General features: G+C 40.4%; 1 protein-coding gene across 1 annotated transcript in view; it reads left to right on the forward strand.

Moving 5' to 3' along the window:
* The first annotated feature begins 2,722 nt into the window (after nucleotides 1-2,722).
* HSPA4 (heat shock protein family A (Hsp70) member 4) overlaps nucleotides 2,723-27,527 on the forward strand; it is a 35,742-nt gene continuing 10,937 nt past the window's right edge. The window contains exons 1-12 of the mRNA XM_034778730.1: nucleotides 2,723-3,135; nucleotides 10,349-10,406; nucleotides 12,736-12,876; nucleotides 14,191-14,313; nucleotides 14,868-14,967; nucleotides 15,412-15,545; nucleotides 19,132-19,376; nucleotides 20,667-20,743; nucleotides 21,125-21,276; nucleotides 22,516-22,622; nucleotides 23,016-23,149; nucleotides 23,733-23,914. Of these exons, the coding sequence (XP_034634621.1) occupies nucleotides 3,029-3,135; nucleotides 10,349-10,406; nucleotides 12,736-12,876; nucleotides 14,191-14,313; nucleotides 14,868-14,967; nucleotides 15,412-15,545; nucleotides 19,132-19,376; nucleotides 20,667-20,743; nucleotides 21,125-21,276; nucleotides 22,516-22,622; nucleotides 23,016-23,149; nucleotides 23,733-23,914 (1,560 nt within the window). The 5' untranslated portion in view covers nucleotides 2,723-3,028. The remainder of the gene's footprint in view (nucleotides 3,136-10,348; nucleotides 10,407-12,735; nucleotides 12,877-14,190; nucleotides 14,314-14,867; nucleotides 14,968-15,411; nucleotides 15,546-19,131; nucleotides 19,377-20,666; nucleotides 20,744-21,124; nucleotides 21,277-22,515; nucleotides 22,623-23,015; nucleotides 23,150-23,732; nucleotides 23,915-27,527) is intronic.

Here is a 27,527-nt window from a genome sequence, read left to right on the forward strand (position 1 = left end):
AGATACACAAACAAGGGAACCCACGCAGACCCATCATATCTGGCCATGGCATTGTTACTGAAGGAATATCAGGACTCATAGAAACTATCCTCAAATCACTGACCACACAAATGGCCACCTTCCACCAGGACACATCTAACTTCTTCCAGAAATTCCGCAATATTAACAACCTCCTTCAGAATACCATCCTTGCCACAATTGATGTCACCTCCCTATACACCAACTTCCCTCGCAAGGACAGCATCACTGTCTGCCTCAAATATCTACAAGACAATGGACAACACTCACATATCCACCCCAAACATCACCAAACTCATATGCATTTCATCCTCACCCGTAACATTTCACATTCACCAACACTTTGTCCAAACCATGGGAACAATCAGGATAGTAGGATGGCTCCCCAATATGCCAACCTCTTCATGGGGATACCTTGACAAAGAATTTTTGGACACATGCACCACAAAACTAATGATATACCTGCGATACACTGATGATATTTTCACCCTCTGGACAGATGACCTAAACTCCCTCAGAGATTTCACCCTTCCACGCATCCATCAAACTCTCTCTAAAACACTCCCATGGAAGCATCTACTTTCAGGACATCATGATCAGCTTCAACAATGGAACCCTATAGACAGCTATATACAAAGAAACCCATGGATCACCACACTTACCTTCACAGATCCAGTATCCATCCCCAAAACACCAAGAAATCTGTTATTTATAGCAAGGCCTTCAGATAACACAGACTATACTGAGGTGAAAGTCTTGGATATACACCCTAACACATTTAAAACCAATCAGTACACTCCACCAGAGAAGAAGATCACATAATGGAACGGCCACCCAAATACCCCAAGAAAACCTGCTTCAACATGGAAAAACAAACAAACCTCCAACCGCACACCCCTCGTTGTCACCTATCACCTCACACGGGGTCACAGACAAGGTATCATCAAACAATTACAACCCATACTTGATGAGAACGACATCCTGAAAGAAATCTTTCCCAAACTCCCTCTTCTGGCTTTTAAACAACCTTCCAGCCTCACTAAGTTTTTCATCAGAAGCAGACCAGGACCCACCAACTCAAAATGTCACCCGTCACTGCCATAACAACACATACAAAACCTGCATCTGAAGAAGTTAGGTTCTTACCCACGAAAGCTTATGCTCCCAATACTTCTGTTAGTCTCAAAGGTGCCACAGGACCCTCTGTTGCTTTTTACAGATTCAGACTAACACGGCTACCCCTCTGATACTATACAAAACCTGCAGACATATCTCCAATGCTATGATAAACAACACATCTTTCAAGATCCAGGGATCCTATATATGTCTATTATGACATGTGGCATATCTCTTCCAGTGCACTAAATGACCTAATAATTATGTGGATGAAAACAGACAATCACTTTTCTCTCAAAAAAATTAACAGAAAAATGATAAAAGACAACAACACTGTATCACCCATGGGCAAATACTTTTAATAAAACGATCACTCCATATTTGACACCTCAGTCCTTGTACTCAAAGGAAACCTACACAACACTTTCAAAAGAGGAGTCTGGGAGCTTAAATTCTAACTTTGCTAGACAGGGCAGGTCTACACTACACTACAATCTTGCATTAGCACAGCTATACTGAGGCAGCTGCGCCGCTGTAGCACTTCAGGTGAAGACGCTCTAAGATGATAGGAGAGAGCTCTCCTGTTGGTTTAATAACTCCACCTCCACGAGAAGCAGTCTACACGGGGAGGAGGGGATTAAAGTCTGTACTGTATAACTATGTTGCTCACACCCCTGAGCAATGTAATTACTGTATTCCGAAATGAGTGTTTAATGTAGACCTGGCCTAAAAAATCATGGTTTTAATAAAGACACTGGATTTATGGTTTATTATAGCAATCTATAACCCGCTAACCCTCCTATGACTGCAGAGGTGTTAACAAGCCAATACAAGTTGTGTTAGTTCAGCATAAGTAGTTATCTGTTCCACCTTGTATTTAGCTGTGGCCCTTCTTAGTACCTTTCCCAAACCCAAAGAAGAGCTGTGTAGTTCAAAAGCTCATCTCTTCCACCAACAGAAGTTGGTCCAAAAAAAGATATTACCTCCCCCATCTTGTCTGTCTCTGACAGATATCTCTCTCTGTCTATAATGTTGCCTTTGATCCAACTCATACTCTGGATTCTGGCTAATCCAGATTAACTACATTCAAATCTGTATAGGCAATGGGAGTGACTGTGGTTTTGCACTGGTGTAAGAACAGACTCTGAGGCGGTGTGCGTCACTGTCTCTCTGAGGTACTGTATTTCAAGGCAGTGGTGTGTGGGGCAATGTTGGGTCCTGGCTGGAGCATTCGTGCATGAACCCAGCCCAGGGTGGGAGAATTGGATATTGCCCAACTCTAGCCCCCAGAGTGAGGCCGGGGCTCTGTGAAGGAACCAGGCCCCCGGGGGCAGGGCAGAGCAGGAAGGTGACGTTGCAGGTGGGGAGGCTGTCAGCCCGCTGAGGGCAAGGCACAGGGCCTGAGGAAGTGAAGAAAGGGGGAGGAGCCGTGTAGAAGGAGACGAGTCAGCTGCCCCTCCCTTATGCAGGCGGGGGAGGGGGGGGGAGAGATATTCTCTGAGCATGCGTACTAGCTGTTTGGCGTAGAGTCGCTCAGGACATCCCAACAGTCGGTCTCGCCCCCGTATCCTGACGGTGGGGGCGGGGAAAGAGAGCGAGCGCCCCGAGGGAATCTCGCGAGAGGCTTTCCCTCCACCTCCACGCTCCCCTCCTCCTCCTCCGACAGGACGGGATCTTTCGAGATCTCTCCCCCTCCCCCGAGTGGAGGCTGCAGGAGCCGCTGCTCATTTAAACGGGCTGAGTCGGCTGCGTCCGCACTAGTGAGGCACAGGCGCCGGACGGGACCGAGCCAGACGCTTCAGCCCCCCTTCCCGTGGTCCTCAGCCGTTCGGTCTTTGCCCGGCCCCCTCGGCTCGTCTCCCGGACCCCCCCTCAGCCCATCTCCGGCCGCAGCATGTCGGTGGTGGGCATCGATCTGGGCTTCCAGAGCTGCTATGTAGCCGTGGCCCGGGCGGGAGGCATCGAGACCGTCGCCAACGAGTACAGCGACCGCAGCACCCCGTGAGTAAAGGGGAGGGGGAGGCGCGCCGGGGAGGCGCGCCGGGGAGGGGGGGGGGGGGGGCGCGCCGGGGAGCTGATGGATCCCGGCCGGCCCCTGTTGGGCCTGTGCCTGGGGCCTGGTTTAAAGCGGCTCGGCCCCTTCTCTCTCCCTTGGTGGGGGAACGCTGGTGACTCTGCGGAGCGTGCAAAAGCCTCCCCAAATCCGAGGGCTGCGCAGGGAGTAGATGAGTAACGCGCGGCCCTGGGAAGCGGGTGTGGGCTCTCCTGAGCAGTGCCCGGCGGGATCTTTGTACCGCAGGGAGACCTCGCTGCAGGCCGGGGCGCTCCCCTCTTGATACCAACGTGGGTTAAATACTGTTCCCATCTTGTAGCGTGCATGGGAGCTGTGCGGGCGGACCACAGTGCAGCTCTGCGAGCAGGGCTTGGGACATGTGTTTCCGGGAAAGGGACTAGGGGCCGCCAGGCCTGGCCACTTCCACTGAAGCGAGAAGGTGGGGAAGAGGGGAATGTAACTTAAAAAAATAAATAAAAATCAAACGTTTTCAAGCAGGAAGCATGTGCAAGCTTATTTGGGTCACATTTATGACCGATACATTAAAAAAATGGAACTGAGATTGTGCAAAAAATGCTCCTTTGTCACTGTGCTTATATGTGTCAATCTGTCTCCGTGTTCCACCTTTGTATGTTATGCATATTTTGTCTGTCTGCTCTTAAGAGTACTTCCCTGGGGAATTCTGGGCAATTGCACAATGCAGAATTTGTGCAGAATTAATTTTCTGTGCAGAATTTCACTTTTCCAGGCAGAATTGGCACTGCAGAGTGGCTGGCCGCTGCTAGAGGCCACTGGACCCAGCACTCTGGCTCCCCACTTCAGTGTGCCTACGCAAGAGGTGCAGATGGGCTGTGGTTCCCAGCATGCCCTGAACAAAGAAGGTGGCATGTGGGCTGTGGCCCCCACTAGTGGAGGGAGTGCCCAGCCTGATGCGGATGGACGTCCTGAGTCTCTGAGCAATCTGGCTGCTGGGCCTCATCCTCATCCACCCGGGACCTGGAGTGGGCCCAGGAAACCTAGCTGTGCTGGCTCTCTCAAAGGATGAATCAGGGTGGGGTCACACTGTATCCTATGGTGGCACAGTAATGAATCTGAATGGAGCCTGTGGCTGGGTTCTGGAGACAGGTGCAGGCATCTGGACCGGGAGGTGCCCTGCAGCTGGGCTCTGGGGGGAGTGGTTTGTGAGCATCTGGGCCCCCAAATAGCCCCAGCCAATACACAACTCCCTCAACTGTACACCCCTCCAGCTGCCTCTGCCCTGGCAGTGTCCTCTGTTTAGGAGCTTGAATTATGGTAACCTTACAGGGAAGAGTGAAAAAAATGAGAATTGACTAAGACTGGAGGGACAGTTTTTCTCCAGGAAATACGTAGCTGGCACCTGTGACATACCCAGAGTGAGGGATCCAACAAAATCATAGAAACAGGAACTGGGTTATTGTAGGGGTTTCTTTAACACTCTACTTGTGAGGGAATTTCTCTTTGTCTGTATTGTTAGACATACTAGCTAAACAGGTATTTTGAAATTACCAAAATAATTGAAACTGGTGTGATTTTGTGGTGTTTTGATAAATAAAATATTCAAAAAAATTAATTTTTTGGTGCAGAATTTCCCCAGGAGTATTGGGGCAGGGACTTTTTCATCATGACTGTAAAGGGCCACACATGCTTTTATTTTAGAAACAAAAATGGCAGTTGAAATACAGCTAGAGTCCGCTATACTTTAAGACTGAACTATTTTAAGCTTGTTGTGAGCCATCTCTGTAACTGTGTTCTCAACAATGCTAATAGTGAGCTTCATGCTGTACCAATGTAGAGGAAGATGGCTTCCTTTCTGGTCATAAATAACTCACTAAATAAAATAGCAAGAGAAGGTAAACTGAGGTAAAGTGACTTATTGTCAGTAGTATAGCTGAAATTAGAACTTGGGGGTCCCTGACTCTCAGGTCTTCTTCATAAGGTGGTTTTTTTAAGTGTTGACTTGTATAATGTTCCAGTGTATAATAGTAGTGTGATATTTCAGAGTAAAATGTCCATTCACTTGTAAAACACTATCAGTTCCTACCACATTGTGTTCAACAAACTACCTAGGCAAGGTAAAATTATTCATTAGTAACTCCATTTCTCAGTTTTCTCTCATCTTGCCTTGGCAACAGTGATGGATGGCCAACAGTATGGCCTCACCTTGCTTCCTTGTAAGTAATGCCATAACTGTGGCTGCCTTTAAGGAAGGAATGGAGAAGAGCTGTATGACTAATATGTTAATTCATTATACCATTACTAGTTCTATACAAAGTACTACTGTCAAGACTTGTTTCTTAAACATGTATTTAAACAGTCTTGAAAACCAATGTCTAATACAATTAGAGAATAACAGATACAAGATGTTGGTTAATTTCAGAAATCTTTCACAGGTTTCAGGAAATTACTGCTTTTTAGTTTTGAAACACTAAAGTGGGTGTGAGTCTTTCCATTTCAATATATACAGTGCAGTTTTGCCACAACAGCTAGTAGATGTTCAAAAATAAACCCATGTTGGATTTGTACTAAGGGTACTAGAGGATTAAAAACTTAAAAAGGTTCTCCAGCATCTCTGAGTAAAATGCTAATTATCATGGAATGTCTACAAACAATTCCCATGTCATTTTAATAACACTAAATACATTTAAAATCCTAGAAACAAAATTTAAATACGCTTTAACCAAAGGCTGAAACATAAATGTACAAAGGTAAAATTACTTAATGCCCGGCTTGAGAGAGAGAAGAGGGCCTGGCTCTCAGAGGATTGGATGCTTAGCAATTTCTGTTAATTAAGCTTTTTAAAGGTGTCACAAGTTGTGTACTCAGAAAAATAAGGCATCCAAAATCATTAGTCACTCTTGAAACTTTTGGGCCCAATGTGTAATCTAAAATTAGCTCAGTGATGCTTGAACTTCCTCTATGATGTACTTGATACTACCTGGTTCCACAGATCCAACACTTTTTTTGGGGGGGGAGTGGGGAACCAATGTGGAGGCAGAGTAAAATAATGTGGTTGATTCTGGTTTACATAACAAGATTTTAAACCTAAGACAGGGTCAGGATGTGTGACTTGCTGTAACCAATATATATTGAAATATTGTAACCTTAGCAAAATCACTTTGCACAACTAATCACAGTTGTTTGTACAGTAGTTTAAAGAGAATGAGTTGTGTGTTTGAATTCTACCCTTGGATTCGTGCTTGCTAGGTTCTTATTAAGTTTGGTGGGATCTACAGATTGTCATCCCAAGGCAGAACTTGATCCTAAGCATATTTGCTCAGTGTTCATTCAACTTTGAATATATGGAGTCTCCCATATGCCTTCCCCTGCCCCTCTGGTGTTTGTTTATATGTTGACTAGACCTATTGTGCACAAACCCTCTAAACAATCACTGGCTCTAACGTTTTTGTGTTGAGATTGCTCACTTCAGTTGTAACTGAGATGGAGAAATCTAAAAGGGATATTTCTTGAAGTGCTCATATTATGACACAAAAATGAACACAACAAATTACCTGGAGAAAACGAATTCTCAATTGTGAAAATTAAAGTTGCCATCAAACAGAAGCTTGGGGCTGAGCTACATGCAGAAATTGCACCAATTTATCAAAGGCCATGTCTACACTCTGGGAACTATACCAGCATCGCTTCTGTGCCATCGCTATGCTGGCATAATCCTGTAGCATAGACACAACCTACACTGACGGAAGGGGTTTTTCCAGTAGTGGAGGAACACCACCTCCCTGAATGATAGTAGCTATGTTGATGGAATCCTTCCTCTATTGACCTAACTGTGTCTATGCTGTGGGTTAGGTTGGCAATAGCTATGTTGCTCAGAGGTGTTGATTTTTCACCCCCTGAGTGACAGCTAGGTTGGCCTACACTTCAAATGTAGACCAGGCCTAAATCTTTCTAAACTGATTTAGTTAAATCAGTGCAGCTTGGATGAGCACTCTTAAATGGTTTGAATAGCAGATATCTAAGCTAAGGCACCTTTAAGCCAATTTGAGTGTCCACACAAGGAAGATGTGCTGATTTAACTAAAACAGATTAAGAAATGGATTTAGCAAAATCACTGCAATTTCTGTGTTGACTGGACTGCCGTCTTGTATGACAGACGGGATGCATGCATCTTCCAAGGTAGTGCATGGAGACAAAGGATAAATGTAATCCAGAGCGTGGAGACTAAAGTGATATATGCACAGCATCCACATGTTACTTTGTTCTAACTCATTAATATGATAGTTCAGAGTTTTAACTTTTCTGAAATCCTATCTTGACAAGATTTCACTAAGCTTCCCATGTCTGTCTTTGTAATTGCATCTGCTTCTATTTAAAATGTATGAGTGTTTATTAAACTAAATTTTCGCCAATTTGTGTGCTTATCCTATAATGTTGTTTGAAATTATAACTTAAGTGTCATGTGTTGCTTAAGAAAACAATCCTAGTGTCTTAAAATATACAGAAAATTCTAACTAAGATCTGACCAGTAATGCCAGTATGGGCCACATAGGTTCCAAATACAAAACTAAAGTATTGGAAAGCTTCCCAACATTCCTCTTCCATCATTCAGAGACAGAAATCCCTGATAAACTTCTTCCTTAGCACTTCTGAGGATTTTTTTGGAATCTGCAAAACATACATGAGGCAGCAGTTTAGAACATAAATGTTAGCTAAAGCCAAATATAAATAAGGGCTTCTTAAGATAATCTTACATAGCACAATTTTTTTTTTAAAAAATTGATCCCTATTGGGATCTTAATAGAACAAATATGAGGCAGTGTAGGAAAGCCTTTACTGCTGCTGCCCATGTAGCACTCTTTTCTGTGGCTAGAGAGAGGATTCTAGTCTCAGAACTGTTAATCTGGAACTCTGTAGAAGCACTACATTAATAACTAAACCAAACGTAGTGATTTTCTGTGAATTCAGAATGACTCATGCATTTTGCAGTTAATTAGCTAAATATGTTTTATGCGCATAGGAGAGAAGTAGAACCTTCAATTAATGCTTCTATATTAATTTCTTCTGAAGGGCCAAATTGAATTAATAAATCTGGTTTCTTGTGAAATGTTTAGCCTGAAGCCTCAAGATATATAGTTATGTCTACACTAAAAACGTTACAGTGGCATAGCTGCAGCACTGAAGCTGCACCGCTGTAGACACTTATTACAGTGATTTAAAGGGATTTTTCCATTGCTGTAATAAATCTACCTTTCAGACTCCATAGCTAGGCTGACGGAAGAATTCTTCCATTGACCTAGCAGTGTCTACACTGGGGCTTAAGTTGGCTTACTTGCATCACAAAGCGCATTAAATTTTTCACAGCCCTGTGCTATGCCATTAAGCTGACCTAACTTTGTAGTGTAGACAAGTCCACAGTATTACTTTTATTATTGCCTTAATGTTTCCATAAAACAGAACTTGGTAGCTTTTTATTGGCTAAGCCATTGAATCATGTTATTAAGCACAAGACATGTTTCTAAATATGTCCTCCTTAAGTTCATTACAGTGTACTCTTATAAGTGCATGACTGGCTTTCATTTGTTAACTAGATAGTGCACCAACAACGGCTATAAAACAATCAACACAATCATACCATGACAAATTCCCATGCTGGTGGTGTCTCTTTATTCAATATGTTAAGCTAATTCAACATAGCAGGATATTCCAGAAGCACTGTTTCTTTCGTTTCCCATGGGGCAATCTGTAGAGTTCTGTAGAGTAACTCTCTTGTCTGCTGCATTGGGATCAGTGTAATAATTATGCCTATTAAAATGTGCTTGTTAGTAGTAATAAACTGGTTGAAATAATCCTTTTATTAGCAAGCAACATTGTAGATAACTTGGCCTAGAGCAGTGGTTCTCAAACGAGGGCTGCATCGCTTCCTGCAGCTCCCATTGGCCTGGAGCGGCAAACCGCGGCCCTGGAAGCTGCAATTGGTCGAACCTGCAGACGCGGCAGGTAAACAAACCAGCCTGGCCCGCCAAAGGCTTTGCCTGAACAAGCGGCAGCCCTAGTTTGAGAGCCACTGGCCTAGAGGAACCAGGTGGGAAATCTGCTTGATTTTATTTTTGAGTGTATTCAGATTTTATAAGGGCTCCTACAGTTTAACGTAACAGTTTTAAAATACTCAGGTAAGGAGGCTTGACCAGCAGTAGTAACTCTTATTCTCTAAAAAGATGAGGACTTTTTATCTCAAAGAACTGGTAGGCATCAAAAAGCAACACACTTTATTCAAAAGAATTTGTGTATGTCGATTTGGCTTTCCATGATTCAAACCCTAATGATTAATTTGGTATTTGTATGCTTTTTGCCTTGTGCTTATTCTATCCAGTCTTCCTTGTTGGAGCCAAAGAGTTAACTTGAAATTTGAAAAAAATGGGAACTAAAAATTAGTCAACTATACAGCTATTTAGAACTATAGAAATGAGTTTTTCCCTGGTATAACTTTTATTTTCACAAATATGATAGTGAAATTGGGTACCCATGATCACCTGCATTAATGGATGACAAAATTAGCCTGTAATATTTACTCAGTGAACAAGCATCTTCCTGTCAGATTTCTACCCAGCTGTATAAATTGTTTTGCAAACAAACCTTCAAAAGTGGCCAGAAACAGAAGTTGCTTTAAATTATGAATTTGCTTCTAAAGTGAAGAATGTAAATGTTTAAATTAAAATTAAGGCTGGACAAATGTTACTTTTATTATGAAACTTAGAGAAGCGTGTAAGTGTGTTGTTTGCTTTTATTCTACCATAGTGAATGTCTACCAATTTTAATGTACTAAAATTAGGGAATCCCTTTGACTATTAATAGGTTTCACTGCTCATAAGTTTACTATTTGTTAGAAAACTACTCCATAATGAGTGTTATGCTCTTCAAATATTATTCTAGAGCTATAATGGCAGAGTAGGTCCTACATTTTAATATATTGACTGTTAGTGGTTAACAGTGGGAAGAGCTTGGGGAAAATAGCAGTTTTAAAATTGTTATTACAGTAATCTTGTTCTATACAACTGACAGTTTTATCTAGTCTTAGGCTTAATCTTTAAATACATTTTTTTTAAATCACTCAGTGGCTGCTTGTTAGAAATAGTCTTTATTTCTAAATTTGACTTAAATCAGAAATGTTTCTTCTCATTATAGGTCATGTATAGCCTTTGGACCCAAGAATCGTTCAATTGGAGCTGCAGCTAAAAGCCAAGTAAGGATTTCGTATGTTCAAGAACTGCTTATAAGCCAAAGCAAAACTACTAACACAGTAGTGAGAGGAGAAAAAAAAAAGAAAGTTTTTTTACAGTATTTTCTCATTTATGGAGAGACTACAAATATCCATGTTGAAGTAGATTTTTGCTTCTAAATTAAATCTTTAATAAATGTCTTAAGAAGCATTTGAGCTTTATTAAGCTGTTCAGTTTGTTACTCTGTAATGTATTCTGTCATTCTTCTGGATTGGGACTTAAGGGTTATGTAAGAGTGTACTACTTGTTGTTGTACATAATAGAATTTTCCCTTTTTTTAAGAAGCCTGAGAAACTACATACTAAAAAACTTGTTAATGTTGTTTGGATTGCATAATCAGCACTCAAAAAGTAAATACCATTTTCTCATGAAACATTAGTTCATCCCTCTTGTGCATATGCATTAGGATAGGCTTTAACTGCAAGATTGTGTACTGTTCTTTCCACAGGATCCTTGCCTCATTCATTGCACAGGCTGGAGGCAAAAGGGGCAGATGTATGGTTGCCCATGCAACTATAAATGTCATTAACTTCTGAGTGCCTGACTTTACAACCTAAATAATACTGTCTGCTAATAGTTTTTTGTATAGCCAAGTAGAGTAGTTATGTAAATATTAATCAGGGAGTAAGGCAAGACTTAGCTGACTTATAACCCTTCCTATCTACCAGTCAGATTGTCGCCAATTTTTATTTTTGTAAACGATGTTTCATGCCAGATCTATTGTTAGACACCTGCAGAAAGTGACTCTTCAAACACGGTCAACTTTTCTCAAGAACAAATATCTTTAGATATTAGGAAATAATTTCCAGAATCCCTGAGATGCTTGAACATATACAGCAAGCATATTGTAATTGTGACCCCCCCACATGTTCAGTGTGGTTTTTTTTTTTTTTTTTGCTAGAGTTAAATGTAAATCTCTTGTCAAATGCAGAATTACTCCCCATGTGTGCTTAGTCTGATGTTGCACTAAGCTGTTTGCGGCCTGGAGATACACATTGGTGCAGGGATGTAGTTGATATGCAGTTTGAACTGTAATAACTGAAATTTTGGAAATTCTAAGAGCAAGTTGCTTTTTAAAGGGACAGTCAATTTAAAATCTAGTTACATATATTTAAAAGAAGTAAAGATAGTGTCTGATCCTACACATGCCCTTGAGCTCCCATACCAATTTTTGGCTAAGGCCTGGTCTACAGTAGAAAATTATATCTGTTTAACTACACTGGTCAGGGGTGTGAAAAATCCATACCCCTGAGCGGTGTAGTTAAGTCAACCAAAGTCCCTGTGTAGGCAGCACTAGATCGACAGAAGAATTCTTCTGTTGACCTAGCTACTGCCTCTCGGGGAGGTGGATTATTTATGCTGATGGGAGAATCCCTCTCGTCAGCATAGGTAGTGAGTGACTACATTCAAGTGCTACAGTGGTGTAGCTGCCGCGGTGCAGCTGTGCTGCTTGTAGCATTTTAAGTGTAGACAAGCCCTTAGCTTTCCCTTGTGTTTTCCTCTCCCTTGTTGCTAGTGAAAGAATCATGTAAATATAATGGAAAACTTAGTATACAGAAAAATGGCTATGCACAAAGTGCTGTCATACACAATATAAAGAAATTAAAGCAGATACTTTCCTTCTAATCCTTGGTTTAAATTAATCAGAGGCGTTACTTAGAACGAGAGTATATAGACAATTTTCACTACTTCAAGTTGACTCTCCTTTTAAGTCCCCATTTGGATTTTAAATGGGTTCATGACAACGCTTGAAGTTTTTTAGGTAGGAAGGTTCCAAAGTAGGTAGTAGTATCATGCGGGAATGTCTCATGGAGTTGGCTGGCCAGAGCAAGACAAGATGATGGACCTGAAAGTGACATTTAATGTGCTCAATGTCCTTCCTAGCTTAGTTGGTGGCAGTTGGGGAAGGTGGTCAAAGTGGGGAGAAAGGTAGGGGAAAGAAGAATCCAGTGAAGAGAGGTATATTGCCAAGGATGGAATTTTACAGCTATTTGCAGAACACCTTTTAAAAGTGAACTGTGTTTACATGGATTTTCATGAACGTTTGCTCAAGGTTTTAAAATAGAATTTTAAAAAATCTAAACAAATTCCTGCAAGAATCATTTGGGAGATGAAAGGGGAAGATTTTGGCTTTGCGTATTTTAGTAGACACCTTATATTGGTGGAAAATATAGATTTGCCAAATCAAAATTTGTAATTAGAAAAGCATAAACAAACTTGCTATTGGCTTATTTTCTCTGAAATTCAGAAGCTCCCCTGCCATCTCAGACTAATGTATTTTTCTCCCTTTAGGTTATATCAAATGCAAAGAATACTGTACAAGGTTTTAAAAGATTTCATGGCCGTGCATTCTCAGATCCCTTTGTTCAAGCTGAAAAAGATAACCTGGCATATGAACTTGTCCAGCTGCCAACAGGCTCAGCTGGCATCAAGGTGAGTCAGACATACTTGGAAGAGAACCATAGGGAAAACTCAGTGACAATTCATATGTCTGTTTAGCTTTGAACCCTTTTGCACTGAGGCCTCTCTCTTTACAAATGCACTTTCCATTAGAAAAATCTTTGTTGCTGGATTAATAAATGTAGGGAGATCTGTAGTGTAGGCTAAAATTCAAGCTAGTAAAATCTTCTTATTTTATGAAGGAGGCTTAGAACCGCGTTGGGAAATAGACTATCTTGGCTGTTTCTTTAAATAAACTAAGTGATTTCAGATGGTAGAGAACTTAATTGACTAGCATTGTATGTAGTGTGGGAAGGATCTATGCGAACTTTTTCATATGACTGAGGCCTGAATAGTAATACCCTTTTGAATCCTGAGCATCTTGATTAGACATTCCCAATTGTAACAAACAGTGGTCACTGATGTGCACAAGTAAGGATTAAGACTCAGATTGCTTTTCACTTGTGATTTAGCTAATCCAGGATTTGAATTCAGTTATTAGAATGCCATTGTTTATCAAGGTCTGCTTTAAATTAAAAAACCTCTTTGCTGTGTGAACAGTCTTTTGCACTCCATAGTGAGTTTGGGAGATGAAGAAAATACCAGAATAGTATTCAGTACTAATGCTTCAGATATACTGCAAGGCTAGAGGAGAAAAGCAGAATATTTTAGACCAGTTTTCAATAAATATATTTATATTTTAGTTGCAAAACCTGTTCAACAATGGGAGGAATTTCCTTAACTTAAAAATAGTCTAGTGGTATCTAATGGAATAGGGTGTTGTTAAAGGCCCAGTAAAGAGTCAACTGCATACATTCTTGCATTCAGAACCCAGGAAACTTGCATTTGTATATACACCTCTACCCTGATGTAACGCGAATTCGGATATAACACGGTAAAGCAGTGCTCCGGGGCGGGTGGGGCTGCGCACTCGGCGGGTCAAAGCAAATTCGATATAACGTGGTTTTACCTATAACATGGTAAGATTTTTTTTTTGCTCCCGAGGACAGCATTATATCGGGGTGGAGGTGTATGTCCTTTTCAACTTGCCTCTCTTAAAATCTCTTGAATTCTCAAATGTAAATATGAATAAAATGAGAAACTGTCATCTTATCCTGTGGTGCCTTCCCTACATGGCTCAGGCAGTGAAGTGGGGGCAATTATACAAGTATGCTGCAGGCCCTAGGCTTGGTTTTAAGGACCACTTAAAAATTTTGTTTTTGCAGGTTTAGGTCAACTCCTTAATATCACTTGAGCATGTTGTTTGTTTTTGTCATTTACCGTACTTATATGAGCTTTTCGCTAAAGGTTATGTATATGGAAGAAGAACGAAACTTCACCATTGAGCAGGTGACAGGAATGCTCCTCACCAAACTAAAAGAAACTGCTGAGAATGCCCTTAAGAAGCCTGTAGTTGACTGTGTTGTTTCTGTAAGTAGGTGATGGTAAACTTGGTTACATTAACTTGGCTACATAGTGTATCTGCATAAATTGAAGAATCATGGTGGTAATGGAGTTGTATTGCAATTTATAAACCAGATTCATAAACCAGGTTCACGTAAACCAGTGTCCCTGCTTGTTTTTAGTAAACCTTGTGCCTTTTTTTACTCAGATCTCTGCCTGAAAACTGATGTTTAGCTTATCACGCTAACATTGTAAAATATATTTTATAGATTTAATCAATACAATAATACTATTTGTAGCTGGTTTTGCTCAGTTTTCACTAAAGGTGAGATCAAGTGGAAAGGCATGAGAAAATTATGTAAGTAATTAAATCAAACCATTCTCTTCCCCGTGTAGCTACTCACTTTTCCTTGCTTGCAACACTCAAAATAAAAATAAATCTTAAAATTGCAGGAATACTTAAATAAATAAAGGGGGTGGGGGGTTGGCTTGTGCACCAACCCTCTGAGCAATATTTTTTTGGTGATTTGTTGAGGATTGCCCTTCTAAATATGTATCTCACTGCTGTGCATTTCTTGCAGGTTCCTTGTTTCTATACAGATGCAGAAAGGAGATCTGTGATGGATGCTACACAGATTGCTGGCCTCAACTGCTTGCGACTAATAAATGAAACTACTTCAGGTAATCTTATTCTCTTTAAAATGTATATAGGATTGGAATTATAAAACTTCTTTCCCTATGTCTGTCACAGGACCCCTTCCATCTAGAATTACCAGTTCTATACACTAATCTGACTTTGGTTGCTCTCCAAGGTTCCTAGGATCTGAGTTTTCTATAGTAATACAGCTCCAGATTTTCTTCTTTAAAGATGCTTAGAAATAGACATCCAAGAAATAAATGCAAGAGATAAGAGGAACTAACTGTTTTTGTAGTTAGTCTTCCATGCCATGGCTTTTGTATCTGGTCCATTATTTAACCAGATGCAAACTTTATAACTTTGAAAAGTAGCATTAAATCTTGACAGTATAGTCATTCTTTAACAAGTACTGTTTAGGAAAGCAACTCCAGAAATGGAGTTGAATGACTGCCATTTTGTTTACTATATTGATTTGTCTTTTTTTGTAGTTGCTCTTGCATATGGAATCTATAAACAAGACCTGCCTGCCCTAGAAGAGAAGCCAAGAAACGTTGTTTTTGTTGATATGGGACATTCTTCATATCAAGTTTCAGTATGCGCATTCAACAAAGGAAAACTGAAAGTAAACAATCTTATGCATCCATTTTAATTACCTGTAAAAACATTCACCATTACGTTTATGGCCTACAATAGGCTTGGTTGACTGCCTTAATATGGCAGTGTATGCAGGCAATGCAATTTATACTTTCCAAAGGTTCAACTTTGTCCTATGTTAGAGAACTGGGGAGACTATCTGCTTAAGTTTTCATTGCTACGCTTGTTGAAACAAACATGTTTTCCACAGTTACTTTTTGGTATAGTGTGAGAATAAAAAATAAATTGAACTAATTTCTCTTTAGTAATAGTACAACTTAGGAGACAGGATGTCTTTTTCAAAAAGGTGCTCTAATTCAACCACAAATTCATGTCTTAAAGCAGGAATTACTGAATTAATTTATTGTTATGAAGGTCTGACTTGTTGACCTTGAAACCTATGATGTGAGCACTATAGGAAATATAGATGTTAAGTGTCAACAGTTAATTAAATTTCTTAGAACTTTCTCAACTTAAGGAGGTGATTAGATTGGGTCTTACTTTGAAGCACAATTGCCTTAACACTTGTTTCTTGTTTCTATTAGGTATTAACATTTCTTCTTTCTATGAGATAAAAATCTTCAGTAATGTTAGCATTATAGCCAAAAACATATTCTAAAATCCAATAATCCTATATTGCTGCTTCAGTTGAAGGAACAAGTAAATGTGTTGTGATAAGTGCTCAGATAGTTAGGAGAGTAGTGCCTCAAGAGAACTGAAAAGTAGGCTAAAGTCTTACAGAATGCTAGTTTAAATGGAATATAGCTGAGATAATGTTCTGAACCAGAAGGCTACAATGTGCTCTGATGGGTCCAAGAACAAATTAATTGTATGGAAACTTTATATAAAGTTAACACACTGAAACAATAGGAATGGTACATATTGAAGGAAATAGGTGAAGTGTTAATAAGCACTGATGTGCAGAACGGGATAACGGCACTTTTAGGGGGTGTGGAATTGTGAATTCAGCATATTCTGAAAAAGGGATTGAGAAATCTGAGATGGAGGTAAAATGATGCAACAGGAAAAGATCAATCTTAGAATGTGGTTCTAAGACCAGAATGAGTTTAGATGTGGGAGTGAAGGAACTAATCTCAGAAGCCATTTTCTAGTAATGGTAGATGAGGAGGCCTTTTGAGATTGAGGTGATGTGTGCATGTGCAAGTGGTACATGCATTTCAAAGCTATCTGAAATTCAGGCAAATTGGAGAGGCAGTAGAGAAGGGAGTTGTCATCTTAAAGACGTGAATTAACAGATGAATGAGCACTCATCTGCAGGAGTTAAACGTGAAGAAAACAAATGAGTTTATTTTTAGCCTGGTGTGGATATACAGGCAGTACCCTTTTAGGCATCATACATTAAGCTGGGATATGACTCAAACTGTGGCAGTAGTGTAAGAAAGGTTCCGTGTTGGTATACTTAACTGAAAAGTCTTCCTGTAGCAGTGGGAGTCCTGGCTACCCTAGTGCTATCACTAGACCGAGGTGTCTAGAAATAGATTGGTGCCAGGTGTTATGTGGAACAAAGGTTATGACAATTTAAGGCAGGGGAATCACATAATTGCTACGGTAATCTCCAATATCACCATATTAATGCATATATGACATGTAGTTGCCTTTTAATATTTGGGGATATTGATTTTTTGTGTGCGCCAGAGCTCAGGACTGTATCTGTATAAAGGCTTGAAACTCCTGCAAGCACTAGCAATTTGAAGTGAACTAACTTACTGTTCAAGTAGTGTCCCTGTGGGTGCTCTACTTGAAGTGTATTCGCATCCCTGCACCTCAGATTGGAGATTTTAGGTAGCAGTGTCTATTCAGCCTGCACATACGCTCTCCGTCTCAGGCTCTGATAGAATTGAGGTAGTTCTCAGATAGAATTGCGTGCCCCATCAATGAGGCCCTGCTCAATCCGGTGAAAACTATGTGGCAGGCACTAGCCACAATACCCCTTACGTGCAAATGGGCAGACAAAAAAAATTGTGTGCCCTCTAAAGACATGAACATTTTATTTTCTCACCCCTTCCCAATTCCCTGGTTGTCAACGCTGTTAACAAATGTGGCAGACAGCACCATGCTAAAATGACACCATATGACAAGGACGGGAAAAGACTGGATTTATTTGGATTGAAATCCTATTAATCAACAGATCTAAGAGATCCCCAATCTCTAAGCAAAGTCTTTTTAGAGGGATATCAGACTGTATTATCTGCTGCTATTGCACACAGGACCTTTATTCTCCTTCTGGAGTGCAAACTCACTCTGCAAGATCTGTCTGTACTTCCACATCCTTCCTCAATAACGTTCCGATCATAGAAATAGAAGAGCAGTGACTTGGGCATCTGCTAGTACATTTGCTGAACACTTTGCAGTCACCCGTGACTAGCATTTGCTGCTGTATTTGGCTCGGCTGTACTGTCTTCAGTATTGGACTCTGCTCCGAAGCCCCACCACTCCATTAGAGGCACTGCTGTAGTCACCTAGTGTGATGCACCCATAGGGATGCTACTTTAAGAAGAGCTCACCTTGTGCAGTAACTGGTTCTTCAAGATGTATCCCCCTATGGGTGCTCCACTATCTGCCTTCCTCCCCTCTGTTTTGGAGCTCTTATCAATGAGCTGTGCGATAGAGAAGGAACTGAGGGTGGTTTGTCTGCACAGCACTATATAGCAGCGAGGCAAAGCATGAGATAGGGAAAGCACACATGCAGACTGAACGGACACTGCTACCTAAAATCTCCAATCTGAGGTGCAGAAACACGAATACACTTAGAGTGGAGCCCCATAGAGAAACACATCTTGAAGAACCAAAGTTACTGCACAAGGTGAGTAATGTCTTCTTGGTACAGCTGCTGAAAAATAGTCTGGGACAGTCAAAACATGAGTTTTCTTGCTCTGTTCCATTTTGGTGTATTGTGTAATCCATGTCACCTGTAACTGGTGTAGACAGATACAGTGTATGACATACTATCCTTGACAAGCTATGAACTTGGTAACTAGAAGCATCATCTAATCTTAAAACTGTCTCTACAATGCTAGCCTAGGGGAAAGATCAGCTCTGTCAGGATTGCACTCTTGCTGCCCATACATAAGGCACTTTTACAGTGGCACAAGTAGGAGCATCAGAGTGAAATAACTACTTCTGATAGCAGTCCTGGTGAAGTGAAATGTGCCAGAGTGGCATGGGACTGACACTTTATTGCTGGTAGGGAATGAATCAAGTGGAGGCACTGAGGAGGGAAATAAAAGGTTAATAATTGGGTGTTTTTTTTACTAGTAGCAGAAAGCGGTTACCAGGCTGCTCCAACACAAAGCATCTACCTAACCATGGTGGCAGTAGAGGAATAAAGCTGAGCAATATATTGGATTCTTTCTGCCATAGCAGAAGATCTGTATTGGAGCGGCCAGGTGTTGTTCTCCTAGATAGGATTACGATGTCAAATATAAATTACTGGAACTGTGTGTTCAGACAAAGAAATTGCTTAACATGTATTGGTTACTATCAAGTTTTAGTGAGTAATCAGTAAATAGAACCATTTTCTTACTGAAATATTTTACTCCTTGTCTCGTTTTTAGGTTCTTGCTACAGCATTTGACACCACACTTGGTGGCAGGAAGTTTGATGAAATGTTAGTTAACTATTTTTGTGAAGAATTTGGGAAAAAATATAAATTGGACATCAAATCAAAGATTCGTCCATTGCTGAGACTATTTCAGGAGTGTGAGAAACTGAAGAAGCTGATGAGTGCTAATGCCTCTGATCTCCCAATGAACATAGAATGCTTCATGAATGATATTGATGTTTCTGGAACTATGAACAGGTATCTTCTGATTGCTTAGCATAAAGTCTGAGTTGATTTAAAAACTGCAAAAATAGATAAATACAAATGTTTCGATCACCTTTGATACATTTAGGTCACTGGTTCTAACTTGAGTTATTATCAAGAGTACTGAACAATGACTCTTTAGTAGCCTACATGAATTAAAGCAGGCAGTCTGAGTTACTAGTGTCCCAATCAGTCTGACCAAAGGTCACAGTGTGAATGGGAATGAGGATTGAACCATCTTCTTGCCCTTACAGGTGTCATGTTCACCTGTTTTCTAGTATTAGAACTAGTACAGTGATACCTCCAGAGCAACATTCACAAACATTTCTGGGGAAATATGGGAGAAATATACATTGACTCTTTGTATGTTGTACATGTGATCACTAGGGGATTTGACCATTTGAATTACTAAACTGTTAATGTGGCACTTTCTAGATCACTGAAACTAGTTAAAAGAAGGATTTCATGTTGGCATTTAACAGGTAATAGGAAACTGAGGCTCTCACTTAAGGAACAACAAACTGGTACATAGCAGCATAGCTTATAAATAGCAATAGTTTAGACAATGAGCAGGAGAAGAGGGGAAATGACTAGTATACACTCTTTCATAGAGATTGTCACTACTTTTGAGTTAGTAAGTTTCACCATCTCTTGCCCTATATTCTGTAACAAGTTAAGAACAGCTTGTAAGCACTTAGGGTAGAACCTAAGTTTGAACCCTGTTCATCAGCAGTAGTGAGCACTTACCTTCAGACTTCATGCGCCTTGGCCTGTCAGAACCCAAATCTAGGGACCTTCAAGTGCAAGGGAAGAGAGACATATTCAGTTTAGCATTTGATTATTTTTTGTTGATTGTTGTAATTAATGCATGTAATTGCTATAAAAATGATATAGTGTAAGTTCTTCAGGACAGGGACTATAAAAGGTGGCTGGAGTTGGAGGGATCATGGCAGAATAGGTATCATTTGTACATGGGATTCTCTCCAAAAGTATATACCAAAGTATCTTACTCTTGATGGGTTTTCTTTTTGGAATGGGTGTAGGGATGTTGTAAATCTCGAACACTTGTATTGTGGAATATTCAGCCTTGTTTTCTTATTCAAAAAATCGCTTAAATGAAACATAGAACTTTATAAAATACTGAAGGATTCTGGATGGAGAAATAGAAAATTTACACTTTGCAAACTTAAAATTGCCTTTCAATTTCAGCTGCATACAGTTGTATTTTGCAATTTAAATTTTTGTTCATGGGATTCTAACTTGACATGTGGCTTTTTCCAACAGGGGCAAATTTTTAGAGATGTGCGATGGTCTCTTAGCTAGAGTAGAACCACCTCTTCGCAGTGTTCTGGAACAAGCTAGTAAGTGTACATGCATTCTCTTGACTACAATGTTTAATGGTATACATACAGGAGAAAAATATATCCCTGGTTTTAGCTTTCCTTAGATGTTTGCCAAATCTTAAATTAAATTTTGCACACTTAGTGTTATGTGGCGGTCTAATTGCAAGTTGCATAAAAATTTCCTTAAAAAATAATCCCTGTGTAAAATAAGATATTTTGATATCTGTGAGAGTACAAAACTTTTAATGGTGGCTAGAATAATTTAAATAAAATTTCTAGAGATTTTATTGTAATAAAGTGCAATATCTTGTTCCTTGTTAAGAGGAACCAATTGCTGCTAATTTAGTGTAGGAATTTTCATAACACAAAGTTGCTAATGTATGTCTACTTTTTTTTAAGAGTTAAAGAAGGAGGATATTTATGCAGTAGAAATAGTTGGTGGTACTACAAGAATCCCTGCTGTAAAGGAGAGGATCAGTAAATTTTTCGGTAAAGAAGTCAGTACAACTTTGAACGCAGATGAGGCCGTTGCACGAGGCTGTGCATTGCAGGTAAACAATTGCCTGTATGCTAGGGGTCTCCTGAGTCTTTGTTGTTGGAAGTCAATGAGCATTTAAGCCCAAGGGCATGTCTTGCTAGAGTATCAGGCATTGTGAAACTTATTTTTCACCTTTTGAAGTACATGTGTGTTGTAGAAGTGATTTGATTGAACATTAAGAAGTAGGCAGTGGACAGGTGAGATTGGCTCACTGCATAGACTGTTTATGTTGGCTGATCAACTGAGATGTCTGGCTGGGGCAGACAGCACAAGCAACAACTTGGCATGGTCATCTAGAGTTGGGTATATATTCCAGTTATGACTAGAAACAATAGATGCTATATAAATATGTAAAATATTAAATTATTTTTTCCACTGCAAGACTTTTACTGATATCGTGGCAGATAGTTCTACAGAAGAATTTAGATAACAGTAAGAACAGGTTGACATTAAAGTAATCATGAAATTAGGCAAAGCAAGATTACATTGCATTGTTGCTTAGTTCAATGTATTGCATATTTTTTTATAGAAGTGAAACATAGTTCAAATAAAGAATAAGGTGACATGGCTTGACTTAAATTCTTGCAAATAAAAATTACATTGGTGTGACGCTTGCTATAGCCAATCCTGGAGCAGTGCTAAAGTCATTCGTAGAGTGACAAGTTTAAAGGTCCAATAACTTGCGTATTACCTGAGCTAGAAGCAAATACTATGTATTGTTTCAGGTGCTCACTAATTATGTCATTTTTGACAACTGCCTTTTCAGCCATTAGTATAGTGTAAAACATCTGTTTCTAGTTCTAGCTATTCTCAAGAAAGGGCCTTTGCTTTAATTGTTGTATGGCACTTGAATACCATGGTGATATGCCCCTTACAAATCCCTGTTAATTTAAGGTTTTGACTCCATCATCTGTTAGCACTAAAAACATTCTATTGGAGCCATTAAAATATTCAGAACCTGAAAACTTGCCACCAGATGGTCTTGAATGAACTGGAGGAGAAATTTGATTCCCTTAGAATGAACACAAACAAAACATGACTGTCCCTGAAGTTGTCTGATAACTGTGCGCTAAACTATAGCAAAAGCACATGATTCCATCAGAACAGAAAGAGGATATTTTAAAAAATGATGTCTTTAACTTGGAGTTAACATATTTGTAATAGTAATTAAACAAACTAAAGGTCTGGCATTACTGCTTACCTATATTTTCATTCTGCACAATTGGACTTACCGTTCTGCTGTTTCTTATAGTGTGCTATTTTGTCCCCGGCTTTCAAAGTGAGAGAATTTTCTATCACAGATTTGGTACCATACCCTATTTCTTTAAGATGGAATTCACCAGCAGAGGAAGGGTTAAGGTAAGAATTTAACACTACCAAAACTTTAGCATGCCTATAAAAGGCTCAAAACGGAAGCTCCCGAAACTTAAACCAGATGGACTCACTTATTGTGAAAGTTTTTAAAGCCTAGATGCCAAAACTTCAATTGCCCCTCTTGTGGTGGTAACAGTAAAAAACAATCTTTTTAGCTTTTGCCTAGTTAAATGCTTCAGCTTTTTAAATACACCCATGTTTTAATTTGTATCATTGCTAATGAGCCTATGTAAAGCCATATGTTGTCCAGTAAACTTAAATTGTCACCTCTGTATCCACCTCTATCAGACATTTTAGTGCTTCTGTTAGGTCTTGCTGAATATTTCCCACTAGATGTTATAACAGCTACCTACTTTCTTACATCTTTCCCTTCCACAGTAACTGTGAAGTTTTCCCCAAGAATCATGCAGCTCCATTCTCCAAGGTCCTCTCATTCTTCAGAAGGGAGCCTTTCACTCTTGAGGCCTACTATACTTCTCCCAAGGAGTTGCCTTACCCAGATCCTGCTATAGGTATTTAACAAAGGGGGAAAAAGAAATAAGAACTAATTCTGTATAGTTAGAAAAGAACATTGGGTGGGGGTGGCATGTTGTCAACTTTCTGATCTTGTAGGTTGGACTTTCCCATCCCACTTATTATGGTACTGATGGTGTGTTAGCACATTAGTATCTTTTGGATACATTTTTAGTATGACTCGGATTGGATTTTAAAGCCATGTGAGTGGAGAAGAAAATCCTAAACTCCCAAGCCACATTAATTGGTGGAGGAGAAACATATGCCAAATGGAAAAAGATAGTTTCATATTTGGGAAAAGCTAAAAGTTTCCTGAAAGTACCCACAGCCATTTTTCCAAATGCCACATTTCCAAACTTTAAGTGTATCCAGGAAATAAGGGACAAACTGCAAAGCAGAGTAATGTTACTATGACTAATTGAATAAAATAAATCATTTGGTTCAGTTATTTTTGGCAAATGACTTCCACAACTGGATTTAATTGCAGTCTGTTATCAGCAATAGTCAGGATCTGCTAAATGTTCACACTTGATTATTTATCTTAAGTAAATATATCCTTTTTTTCTCTTCTGGAATGTTTAGCTCAATTTTTGGTTCAAAAGGTCATGCCACAAACAGATGGATCCAGTTCAAAAGTGAAAGTCAAAGTCAGAGTAAACATCCATGGTATTTTCAGTGTTTCCAGTGCATCTTTAGTAGAGGTTCACAAATCTGATGAGAATGAAGAGCCCATGGAAACAGACCAGCATGCGAAAGAGGAAGAGGTAATGCATTTTGTTGGTATGGAGGTCATCTAGGAAAGAACTTGGGACTGAGAACAAACTGATTGCTCATAATTTGGTCTCAGTTTCAGAAAAAAGCCAGGACTAGAGCATTAACCCTCTAAACCAGATCAAGTAACAATTGTAACCTTTCCACCCACGTTGCTGCTTAGGCATCAGATGGATTTGAACAGTGTATGAATGTTGCTTAATTAATCTAGATTATGATGCAAGTATTCAAATGTAATGCATTAGCTCTGGCTTTTCCTGAAACTGGGGCCAAATTATAGGCAAGTCACAAGTGGATAGTTCTTTCCCAATTTGTGTACATCACAAAAATCACCACTCATTTGTCAGTCTCTGCCCAGGGAAAGCCCATGACTAAAGGACTGGGTTGGTGACACAGCTGTAGATTTAAGAATGTTGCTAAATATATAGGGAAGATAATACAGGGCTGTACCTTTATTTCATACTTAATAGTTCTGTATTTTGGGAATACCAGCCTTGCACAACGCTATTTCAGATGAGTCAGTGAACTAACAAACAAAGAAGACAAAATTAATGTCTTTAGTTTAAGAAACGGTATTTGATAGCTTACAGGCAAAACTTGTTTTGTAAATGTAAACTTCCAAGTTTTTTTGTTTTGTCTCCCCCCTCCCCCCCCCAAGGTTTTTTGGTTTTGATTTAAATGTTCTCCTGCAGTTTAATTGAAAATGAATGAAGGGCAAAAAGTAAACATGTATTTGGTAAATGCCAACAGTGTGCTTGGAGAGACAAAGTGGGTGAGGTAATCTTTTGTTGGACCAACTTCTGTTACGAAAATATCGTTGATGTATCCGGTGTATCACTGGATTCTTGATGCATTTGTCCAGAAATTCTTCTTCAAGGTGGCCCGTGAAGAGGTTGGCATATAGGGGAGATGGGTCCAATAAAAGATACTCACGCACCCACCTTTTCTCTCTTAATATCCTTGGACTGACATGGCCACAACAACACTGCATACAACAGTGTGCTTGGCACTTGTACGTAAGAGTGAGTGAACTTGTCTAGAGGTACTTAGTCTAAATGGACAGACAGCGAAACAATATATTGGGAGTACGATAGGGTGGTTCTGACTTCCAAGGCAACAAATGTAATACCCTCCAAATCAGCAGACCACACTGCTGTTGGTACTGATCCCTTGGCACTGACCCTAGCACCTGGTGCCTTAGTACTCAAAGCCTGGGCACTGAGTGTCACTCACAGTAGCCCTGGTACTTTCCACCTCAGTGCTGACTGCCTTCCATCTCTGCACTGAAACTTCATATAGTGTCAAGTTACTTATTGGTGGACCTGGTACCATAGTCACTTCTACTCAAGAAACTGAGGTGCCTGCCAGACTACCAGTGTTGAAGGCACTGATGCATCAGGCTAGTGGCAGGACAGAGGAAGCCTTCCACTCCCTAAAAGATTCAAGGATGACTGTGCTCTTTAGGACTTATTTCCTGACCTCAAGGAGGAAGCAGACATGATAAATCCTCTTTTTAGATGGTGCTCTTCTGTCCAGTGTTAGTCAGCTACAGAGATCCTTATAGCTGGTGAGGAAAAAACAAATTCCCCTAGTGACTACCCTCTGCCACTTCCTCCTGCCACCCTACAATCTGGGGCTTCCATTAGGTAGCAGGTTTGATGCAAATGTCAAGAGCCTAATAGGACCAACAGAATTTTTTTGTTCTCACCCCCTGCATAAAATCTGTAAAAGTTTTTTATGTTTTTAACTGCCTCATGCAGTTATGTCACACAGCATGCCAGACTTCACCTATGCTCCATGAAAGGATGATTGAAATCAGTACATCCTACCCAGAGACACCAGATGAACAGGGTTGTGGTACCACAAGAAATCCTCTCCAAATTAAACCGTGGAAAGACACTCTTCAAGTATGCAACAGAAAATCCTCCTCTACGCTTTCCTGCCAAGGCTCTGATGGATGCATCCACTCATTTAGATGGCCTTCAGATTCAAGGCCTGTGGTCCCCTCAGGAAGCTCTTCTCCACATAAACGTCCTAGAGCTCAGGGCCATCCGTCTGTCATGCAAAGCGTTCCTGCCTTTTTCATGGTACAAGTGAGGACAGACAATCACAGCAATGCACAACAACAGTCAAGGAGGAGCAGCCAGATGTATGTTTTCCATACTCTGTCAGGAAACCATACATCTGTGGAATCAGTGCATTCTGAACCAAATCACAGCAGTGGCTCTGCACCTTCCTGGCCTTCAGAACACCTTGGCAAACCAGCTTAGTGGGCATGTCTATGACCATGAGTTATCTATAAGACTCAGGCATATAGAACATCTTTTGCAAATGGGGATTTCCAAAAGTAAATCCACTTACAACAGATAAGAACAAGTGTCAGATATTCTATTCCGGTGGGTATGCAAGCTCAGGATTCCTAACAGATGCCTTCCTTATCCCTTGAACACTGGAGTTGATGTATACCTTTTGACTGATCCCCATGATCCTGAGGGTCTTGAGAAAATGGAGGATGCAGGGCACAGGACTGAAAAACCCAGCATGAGTTAAGGAGTTCTGGTATTAGGATCTGATGAATCTTTCAGTGCAGCTCCCCAAAAACCTTAGCTGCTTTGACTGATAGTCTCCCAGAACAACTGCCAGGTCCTGCACTTGAACCCAGCATCATTGTACCTGACAGCCTTGGTACATCCACTGAAAGAGGCTGTTCACGATGGTGTGCTCCAAAGCAAGAAATCCATAACCAGGATGACTTACAAAGCTAAATGAAAGAGGTTTTCTATTTGGAAATAAGGGAGAAAGGTGGTGCTGAAGTCCAAATCTCAGTGATACTGGACTGTTTCAGGGCTAGGAAACCATGTGGATTTTCTGTCCCTTCCATAAGGGTCCTTTTAGCAACAATATCTGCACAATGCCCTCTGATCCAGGGCCACACTGGATTTTCCCCATCCTACAGCAGCAAGATTCCTGAAGGGCATCCTGCTTGTTTTCCCCCTAGTTTGGGAGTCGTTCCTTCTTTGGACTTTAATACAGTTTTAGCAGAATTGATGAATGCCTTCTTTGAGCCCTTAGCAACCTGTTCCCTATACCACCTCTCAATGGAGCCTGTCTTTTTGGTAACCATTGTATGAGCTTAGGAGGGCAGGGGAGACTTGAATTCTCAATATACAGTATATCATAAGGACAGGATTACTCTTAGACCTCCACCCTAGCTTTTACTAAAGATTGTCTTAGAGTTCCATATAAAGCATTCCTAGTTTTTCGTTCCTAAACCTCTCAATCCCCAGAAGACTGTAGGCTTCACATGCTTAATGTAGTAAGAGTACTGAAGAATAATCCAGGAACATACTAACTATTTGTAGTTTATACTATGTTCTCTGTCCTCATGGAGGTTATCCTAATGCAGGGGTTCTCAATCGATCCCTGAATCGGCGATCCCTGATTGCCCCTTTTGGACAATAAAAACTACTGTGAGACCCCAGGAGGGGGAACTGAAGCCTGAACCAGCCTGGGCCCCTGGTGGGGGGTAAGCCAAAGGGCTTCAGCCCCAGGCAGGGGGCCTGAAACTTGAGTGCTGAAGCCTTCAGGCTTTGGTCCCAGGTCCCA

This window comes from Trachemys scripta, chromosome 8, assembly GCF_013100865.1.
Source record: "Trachemys scripta elegans isolate TJP31775 chromosome 8, CAS_Tse_1.0, whole genome shotgun sequence".
In the NCBI taxonomy this organism is placed as follows: domain Eukaryota; kingdom Metazoa; phylum Chordata; order Testudines; family Emydidae; genus Trachemys; species Trachemys scripta.